The sequence below is a fragment of the Antrostomus carolinensis genome, unplaced genomic scaffold, assembly GCF_000700745.2.
Source record: "Antrostomus carolinensis isolate BGI_N321 unplaced genomic scaffold, ASM70074v2 scaffold17102, whole genome shotgun sequence".
Lineage (NCBI taxonomy): Eukaryota > Metazoa > Chordata > Aves > Caprimulgiformes > Caprimulgidae > Antrostomus > Antrostomus carolinensis.
Window position 1 is genome coordinate 14,954 of NW_010297833.1, and position 9,671 is coordinate 24,624.

The following is a 9,671-nucleotide window of genomic DNA, read 5'->3' on the forward strand; positions in this document are numbered from 1 at the left end:
ACCCAGCTGCTAAGTAATCTGTGTGTAGATGGTGTTGCTGTTTTCCTGGCTACCGGCCGGAAAGGGAAGCTTGAACTGCTAAGAAACGTTGTCCCTTTGTAGGATGAAACTTGGCCACATGCCAGTTATTACCTTTTGCAAGACTGACTGTTTTTGGTTTCGGTCACATTGACTGACAAGGAATGTCAGGAATTCTGCTGAACATGTTTGAAATGGAATAGCAAACAATAGGTCTTTGATTCAAGTATAAAAGTATAAAAACTCTTACATGAATTTAACTTGTCCTGGTGGTGCTGACTGGCAAGCTCTTGGTTTATCTGTACCATTTTGGCTTTCGTTTCTTCTACTCTGTGTTAAGAGGCTTACTGAGAATGGCATGTGGGCTCTCTTTTTTCATCTGGATTTCTGTAATTTTTGAAATATTTGTAAGAGTGTAATTAATCTGTATCAGTAAAAACTATTTCTTGCAATTGCAAATGCAAGGTTATCAGCTTTTCCTTTGTAAAGGAAGGTAATTCTTCATCTGCTTTTTTAATTAATAGGCACTCTGTACTGTGTTTTGCCATACATATAGTTGGAAAACACATACATTTATGATTCTTCTTATTTGTAGTTTAACCTTTGTCCCGGGAGATCTTTTTAACAGAAGGTTAATGCTAATAGTTTTTACCACAGACAGTGACAGAGAAACTGAATATGTACTTAAAATTATGGTGCGTTAATAATGATTCCTTTGCACTTGTCCTTCTCCTTGTGAGCTCTAACACAACAATCCAGTTCAGTTTTCTTTTAATACCATTTTGTGAAGGTGTATTGCAGTTCTGCCAGTACTGTTATGTTACCAAAAAGTCAGGCACTGAATACACACTGTAGGATGCAACAACAACAACAACAAAATTATTCTTTAACATCCATGAAGGTGCAGTGGAGATAATGTAACGTGGACTGGATCCAAGTCCAGTGTCCTGTTGCCAGTTGTGGACTCCCAAGCCAATCTAACTCCCCTGGTATAGTCTCCCAACTTTACTGATTTGTGGCCTTGAACTTAAACCCACTTTTTTGATGTAAATGGTCTTTATGGAGTTGTCTTCTGTGAATTTATGTAGGTCCTTTTTAAATCTCTGTAAAATAATAGTATTCACATACTATGCCAAGAATTCCAAAGTTCACCTACCTGTGTGTTGTGTGAATGGCTGTCACATGTTTGATTCTTATCTGTGAATTTTGCTCCATGATGTCCATTTCTTGTGTTGAGAAACCGTGAGCAATTGTTACCTATAGCTTTCCCTTCACCTATTCCTTAGATCTTGTTATAGATTCTGTTCTCAGCTGTTTCTTTTCCTGGTGCAAGACTCCTTGTCTATTAACCATTCCTTGTACCTTTTTCACAGCCTGTCCTCATCTGTGGGATGTTGGGTTTCTGGGCTTTCTTAAACCTATGTGCTTCACATCTCTTTACAGTGAATTTCTTGTACTAGTTTTGTATCTGCTTACACAGTTGCATAAAGAACTCATGACACTGTAGGCATTTCTTGCTTTTATAGCTTAGAATAGCTTAGAATTATCAAAACCCTTTTTTATGTTTATAAAAAATTGCAATAATATTTTCACAACCTTTGACGTATACAATAATCTGTGCAGTACAAGTATGTGACATTAATAACAGGACTGAATATTTTTATTTAATTCCCATTGCATTAATTTACAAACTCAATCTTTTGCAGTTTTATTGCTAGAGAAGATGGAACATGATGACATTTGTAATAAAACTCTGAAGATTACAGACTTTGGTCTGGCTAGAGAGTGGCACAGAACAACCAAAATGAGTGCAGCAGGGACTTATGCGTGGATGGCTCCAGAAGTTATCAAGTCTTCCATGTTTTCTAAAGGAAGTGATATTTGGAGGTAAGAAGTTTTTCTGCTGAAGACTGTTTTCAGTAGAACCATGTGGAGGTTTTTGAATGAATTTTATTTGGATTTTTTTGGTGGTTTCCTAGGTTATTGTCTCAGCATATGGCAAGTATAGATGTTCTAAGAAACATGTTCATTTCTCAGCATCTCATTCATTCGATCTACCTTTAGTTATTCATGACTTAAAAACTGGGGGAGGGAGACAGAAAATAACAGAAAAACTTTTTTTTTGTTTGTTTGGTTTTTTTTTTTAGGAAAGCAAGATCTCATTAAGAGAAGACTTTAAAATACCTATTGGTTTAGATACCCAGGTACTTTATCTGGAGTCTTAATATAAACAGCCATATTCTCCTGATACATTAACATATGGTTGATACCATATTGGTATATTTACTTAATATCAGATGTCTGAAAAGTCTCATTCTGCATAAAGAAATGGAACCAGCCAGTTATTACCTTTTAGGTCTGATAAATAAAAATAAGCTGCAAACCAGAACTTTTCCAAATGTTAACTTAAATTAGTGCTGTTTTTTAGAAATCTAGAATGTCATCATGTGTAAAAGTGAACATCAGATCTAAGCTTTTATATTTATAGAGATTTTGCTTCCAGTAGCTGAAGTGAGGAGAGTGTGTTCAGCACAAAGTTGTTTTAACTTGCTCCCTAATTGTAAAGGTGGGAAACTCCCTACGTTAAATTTTTGAATTTCATGTTTAAGATATTATTGTGGATCATATAAATAATATGACTCTCAATACTGATGCTATTTTTGAGTGGTGTAGTGTGAGATGCATGTGTTGTAGGAAGGTAATTTAAACTTTAGTTTTAATTTGGTTCTGTTCTGTGAGTGTGGAAAAGCAGTGATTGCACAAAAAGCTGTCCCTCACCCTGAAAAGTCTACATTTCCTTTCTTTTTGAAATATTGTCTCTCTGAAGGATCCAAGGTAGTTATTTGGTGAAGGAGAGAAGGACTTTAATCTGTTCTCTCATGCCTTCTTATGCATGTTCTATGTTGTCTAATTCTTAACCAGGGTCCTATTTTGCTTAGATGCCTGATATTCTACAGCATGAAGTAATACTTTTGATATTCTCAGAATGATTCTATATCTGCACTACTGTTTTGTGACACCCGTTTATCTTGTGCCTAGAATCGATTTTTACCATTTTGTTTACATCAGTCTGAGTTGATGTCCAGTTGAGAAACATCTTTGGCTTCATTCTTTTTTTCCATTCTTTCTTCCATTTTTCTTTAGTTTTTTTTTTTTTCTTTTGCGGGGTGGAGGTTGGGTGTAGGAGTTTCCCTAATCAGCTGTATTCCGTGCTTAATTACAGGTCCTGTCCAGTCTTGTTGCTGTGATTTTAGGTATCTGAGGGGGTATGCTTTGGTGCAATTATTTTATATTCTGCTGCAACATTAGTTTACATTTTTGGAATCTACAGTATTTCTCTTCTTCGCCTTCTCTCCTGCACGCCTCTCTTGTAAAAATGTAAGTATTTAGCTCAATGATGGACATCTAACAGGAGAGGTTTTTAAGTAGAAAGGCTGTGTTGTACAGTATAGTTTAGACCTTCTTGACTTCTAAAGATTTTCTGCTTACTGCACCTTGATCTATTCTGTTGCTTATCTTTACTCTTTCTTTCAAAGAAAAGCAAATAAATAATACCCTGGTAATGGGAGTGTTTTTTGTTAAAAAGCATTCAGGTTACAAATTTACCATGAGTCTCTCTAAGACAAGAACACAATATATTTCAGGAAAATTCTGAACTTCAGTTACACATACTGAGTGCTGAGTCTCCACAAGAAGACTGCAGACATCTTATTAGAGAAAAATAATTTTAAAAAAAAAAGAGCAGTTGAGGCTGTTCAAGTGTACTCACACTTGCAGCTATTCTTCCAGAATCAGCCAGTACTTGGAAACGTTGTGGGAGTATTTTCATGAAGAGCCTTCCAGGCTGCGTGTGCTTAGATGTCATCCTAGGTATCAGAACTGGTGTTTTCCAGGCCCTGCATGCCTATCCATTTGCTTCCCAGACCAGACTTAAAACTACTGCCTTTATTATTCTTTGGCATATACTTCCAAATTCCCAAACTAGAATTCCACTGTTTCAGCCCAACGCTTCCATTGATCATCACGCATTTCATAGTGACATGTCAGTCTTGGTTTTATGTGTGGAGCCCAGAAGTGCAAATATGCCCACAGATTTCCAAGTGCTGCTGGTGGAAAGCTGGGAAGCACTTACTGTACAGCAGAATTAGCAGCTGCTTTTGCCTGGAACATTCATATCATTTTGAAGTGATTCATGTAGCAATGTTTACTAACCTCGTGTTTTAGAAGATGGATTGTAAATTAAAATAAACTCTGAGAACTTTAATTGCCTTCATTTTGATCAGCTTTTAAAATATGTAAAAACCACAAGTTATTGCTGGAATGCGATATAGTAAGACTTAAATCACATTTGAAGGCAGCAGAATAATTTTTAATAATGAAAATAGTTAAAAGCATATATATTTGAAAGTGTATTAATTTTTGCAGTTTAAAAATGTGTAACTCAAGCATAATATGCCTCTTTTTGGCCTTTTGCTAAGCATGGAAAAGGAGATGGCTTTTGCTCTTTAAAAAAAAAGTTTTCTTAGAAGCTCTGAGTGTTTACATAGGACAACTGTATGTGGGCTGGTGAAATTTAATTTACAAAGTAGCTGTTGTTGAGAGAATTAATAAGTAGTTGTTGTCCTAGATAATGATAGATTATTACCTCTCAAAAATTCCAGCAGAGCAGGACTAGAATGTCTTTAGAGTTCTTCCCCACAGTTTTACCCCTACAGTGTTGGCGCTTGGTACTTGATATTAAGACTGCTCCCATTAAAAAACAACGCTTTCAGGCTATTACTGTGTTGGTCTGTTTAAAATTTTACAACCACCTTCTTGGCATTGTTGAGAAGTATTTAGGATTAAGGACTTGAATTATAAAAAAAACTAAAGCTAATGGTGTGACACAACTTACTATAAAAGGTGAATTCTTTTTAGTTAAATTTATTGTTCTACTTAACTTCCAAGTTAATGCTAAGATATCTATAGAACAGTCTGAACAAGGGAATTCCTTGAATTTAGAACAGTCTATGGTTGCTGAGAGAACATGACATTGTTTTTATATATTATCTAAGCACACAGATGAGATGTAATTCAGCAGAATTCCTCCATCATGCATAAAATGTGAATATATCACAGAGAGTGTTGCACTAATTATTTTTGGAAGTACCACTGATTGAAAACAAAATTGGAATTCCTTACTTTATCATCCTTTGTGTGTACAAGCAAATGCAGAGACTAGACTGGAAAAAGTGAGAGGAAATTATTAAGAAGCCCAAGACTTTTCTTTTTTTTTATTCTGTTTTCTATTTTTTAGGAATAGACCATATTCCTCAACTTTGATTAACTGTTAGTGCTATAAATTCAATAGTTTTCTAAGATTTTATGACAGTGAAAACTTCTTAGATAAACAGAACACAGATAAACGAAACACTGCTAATATTCATGCTGATGCTGTGTAGTTTGCTGTTTTATTATTTAAGTGATGCTGTAAGGTCTTTTATAATGCTGAATGACTTCTCATTAAGGAGAGATGATAGAAAAACTTAACTGATGTGTGTTGTTCTCCCTGTCACATCTGCTGTAATTGAGATGGTGTTTCTAGTACTAAGGGGTACATAGCCTTTACCTCCCCAGTGCTGTATGCATTTCTCCTCATGTAGGAGAGTTCAGTCCAGTTCTGAAAAACTTATAGGTGGTTTCTTCACACACCTGGACAGAAAAAGCAAGATCAATACTTTGTATTCTGCTTTTTCTCTTTGCCTGGTCACTTTACTATTCAAAAACAGCAATAGATAGTCCTTTGTATCCTTGTTCTACACATAGTGGTTCCCTTGCAGGAAGAGAAGGAAGGGGGGGAAAAAAAACCCCAAACCAAACCCAGCTGTAAATAAAGTTCACTTTAGGCTTTTGTTCTAAAAGGAATAATTAGTGCTTCTGCAAAAATGACTGTGAAAGCTATCCATGTCAGTGGTGGTGGGACAGGAGCTCTAGAGCAGCAGCAGTGAGCGTGCTGTCCTAGACTTCTGTAGGGGCTTGGATCATTTGAGCAAGACAAGCATTGGGCATTCAGACCCAAAGAGCACCTAGCTCTTCTAGGGTGGAGATCATAGCAGAAATTCTTACAATTAACGTTGATGCAATAGGAATTCCTATGATTCTTGATTTCTGTACATGATGCTGAGGAAAAAAATCTCTTCATGCCGCCACCTTTCACTAGGAACAGTGTTGGTTTGTTTGGGTTGTTGTTTTGGTGGTTTTTTTCTAATATGAGAAATTAGTTGTGTGTGTGTGTAATAATTTCTCAGTCTTGTTGCATCTTCTGTGGGAAGTGAAAAGTTAACAGGTCTTTACATAATACACAAGGGATTAGAAATGCAAGCTTCCAAATAAAGCTAGGACTTTTATGGTCTTTTTTATTGCCATTATTTCTTTTTTTAATAATATTTACATCTAGGTAAATTGTTGTGAAATGTTTGGAACGGGCAATGGCCTCAATGCTCTGCTGAGGTTTTCTTTTTTGTTTTGTTTTGCTTGGTTGGTTTTTGGTGTGGAGAAGGTTGGGTGTTTTCCTATCATTCAGGCTTCTGATTTACATGATACTAGCATTTCTATAAAAGTGACTTGAGGCTACATTTTGAATAGGAGTGTGAGCCAGTCTTAAGAGTTGCATCCAATTTGGTTAATCACTATTAGTGGAAAAGATGCAAAATGACTAAAGTAGAGCTGACTCTTAAAGACATTCACCTTTGGCATGGGAAATCCTCATGAATTTCAGTGCATGGTTGGACAGATACTTTTTGGTTTTGAGTAAACAATGTGTCAGTATTCAGAAAATAACTGTTAAAAAAATTACCTTTTGTAGTTATGGAGTGTTGCTGTGGGAACTCCTTACAGGAGAAGTTCCTTACCGTGGCATTGATGGCCTTGCTGTGGCTTACGGAGTTGCTGTCAATAAGCTTACTTTGCCCATTCCATCCACCTGCCCTGAACCATTTGCAAAACTAATGAAAGGTATCTATGTTGTTTCTTCCTATGTATTTAAATAGTTATGTTTTGGGAGTATGTATCCTTGCCTATAATAGTCATGGGGTTGCATAATAAACACCTCATTTGATAATATGCTGTGTACAAAGTATTGTGTTTTTTCCTTTTCACAGCAATCTGGTGTTACAGATAGTTGAATGTGTTTCTCAGGAAGTCATACAATATTACAGTGAACTGCATAAGTTCTTCAGTAGTGATGGAGAACATTTTTTACTCTGATCTTACTGACCTCCTTTTACACTCAAATTGCATTAATTTTCATAAACTATGGTTCAATGCAAGATCAAGATTAAAATATCAAGGGGAAGAATGGCAAATGGCATTTTTTCCTCATTGTTTCCTCCTGAGTGTCAAAAATGTTTTGGAAATACTTTAGAGAGAAATAAACTTTGCTTGCTAATGGCTATCTCCTTGTGTTTGATTAATTTCTTTACCTTTTGTATGTATCCCTTCTGTGCAGTACTGCTAGTTTTGCTATTTCAGACCCTAAAGATAGAGATGAAAAGAATTTGCTAGTAATACAAAAAACAGTCCTCTGAGTACAGGTAGGTAGATGTCACTTTGGTAAATACAAAAGGAACCTTGGAAGCCTTGCAACACATAAGAGCTTGAAGTACAGTAGCAAGTAACTTGAAATTCATGTAGTTCTTAATAAAAACTATTTATTATTAAAAACTGATGGGATTTTGATAAATTCTAGAATGCTGGGAGCAGGACCCTCATATCCGACCATCGTTTGCCTTAATTCTTGAACAGCTTACTGCCATTGAAGGGGCAGTTATGACTGAAATGCCTCAAGAGTCTTTCCATTCCATGCAAGATGATTGGAAATTGGAAATTCAGCAGATATTCAATGAATTGAGGACCAAGGAAAAAGTAAGTTGGTTTTTCCCTTGTATGTCAGTGAAGGAAGGGTATGTGTGTATGTGTATTTATGTGAAACAGCAGTTTTGAACTTTTAAATTGTGGCTTACCAATATCATCTTAGAAACCTGATTTATTAGTGGAGATACACTTCAGGGGATAAATTACTTGGAAGAGAGGATTTACTCTCTCATTAAAATATTATTAATCTAGCTGCCTATTCTTGTTGTACTGTTTTTAAATTCCATTAATGTGTTTCTGGACAGTATTTTTAGATAACCTTGTAACTATCTTGCAGCAAACTTACTTTAGAAGAAAGGTTTGAATACCGTTTTTCTCAAATTTCAGACAGTGTTGCTTTTTGCCTTTCTTCCTTAACAAAAACAATAAACAGTTCTGTATGCTGAAACTATAGCTGGAGGTATTTCAGTTGGAGTGGAATGATGAATTTGACAGGAAGTGTAATGTTACTGTAGTAAGTGAGGGTTATCATATGAATGGGCTCATTCAAGAAGTACAGGCAATTGAAAGAGATACATATCCCCACCTGTCTCCCCAAATAAAACAGGTTGTAGATCTGTAAATGTGGCACATAGACTATTTTTAAAATGTATTCTTTTTTTCTTGGATATGTGAATGCCTCACTTAACAAACAAACCAGAGTTTATATACCCCTTAGCTAATCTTTATAATCACTGCAAATTTTCAGCTGCTGCTGAACATTCTCCTCAACTGTGGGAATGAAAAGCTTTTCATCCTGTTATATGACTGTATCACATGGCTTCTCTTTCAGAACTAGAACGAACGGTGATTTTATCTTTCTTCTTCCTGAACAGACTGATCATACTTATCTCTTTCAGTGTTGCAGCTTTGTAAATCTTGTTGCCAGATATTAATAAGTGATTAGATCAGACTTGTACTCATGAATCAGCAAATCCAGTTTCTCTTGTTCATTATCCAGATTCCTGTCACTGATCTTCTTTCCATATTGTCGTATCATGATACATTTGTACTAAATGAACGCTCATTGTTAATTATATTTACCCTCTCTTTTAGTTACTTCAACTAGTTTTTAATCACTATGAGGTTTGTTTGCCTTTAGACAACCTGATAAAGGTAACAGTTGGAATAGGCCAGGTGTCCGGAGTCCCTGTTAGAAATGCTTCTAGTAAAAACAGATTTCTTCTTTGCAGGTCTTTCTTGCAGTATAATTATTGCCCAGTATGTATTTGTTGTTATTTTTCATGAAGTTGTAATAGATGAGAATGAAGAGAATTGTGATGCAGTGACTTGTGAAGAAATCTTTATAAAAGATGTAGTCACTTAACTTTGACAAAAGCAAAAACTAAACTCTGGTCTTGCACGTCACTGTTAGTGGCCTTTGTCCCTCAGTTCTCATCAGGTGTCACAAATGGCTGTTTGCGGGCTATTGGCTGGTGATGGGTGTGACATTACAGATCTATTGTAAAATCAGCCTATGTGGTATCAGAATTTATTGATCACCATTAAGATTGCAGTATTGTCAATAATAATCTTATGTACTTACTGTCTGCCTTTTCTTCCACTCTCTGCTTTTCCTTCTTCCATTTTGGTTCTCAGAACTGGGTAAGTGTTGTCTGTGTAGTCTCTGCCCTGCCTGCAGTGGGCATACTGGTTGCTAGAGCTGGGCAGCGTGTATCTGTAGCTGCCAGCTCTCTTCCTTTCCAGATGGGTTATAGTCCCTCTAGAGAGTAGAGACTTTCCTTTTTAGTTGCCGTGGGGTC

General features: G+C 36.0%; 1 protein-coding gene across 1 annotated transcript in view; it reads left to right on the forward strand.

Annotated features, from left to right (window-relative positions):
- Nucleotides 1-1,729: 1,729 nt before the first annotated feature.
- MAP3K21 (mitogen-activated protein kinase kinase kinase 21) overlaps nt 1,730-9,671 on the forward strand; it is a 21,673-nt gene continuing 13,731 nt past the window's right edge. Inside the window, exons 1-3 of the mRNA XM_029083564.1 lie at nt 1,730-1,905; nt 6,863-7,011; nt 7,745-7,920. Coding sequence (XP_028939397.1) covers nt 1,742-1,905; nt 6,863-7,011; nt 7,745-7,920 — 489 coding nt within the window. The 5' untranslated portion in view covers nt 1,730-1,741. The remainder of the gene's footprint in view (nt 1,906-6,862; nt 7,012-7,744; nt 7,921-9,671) is intronic.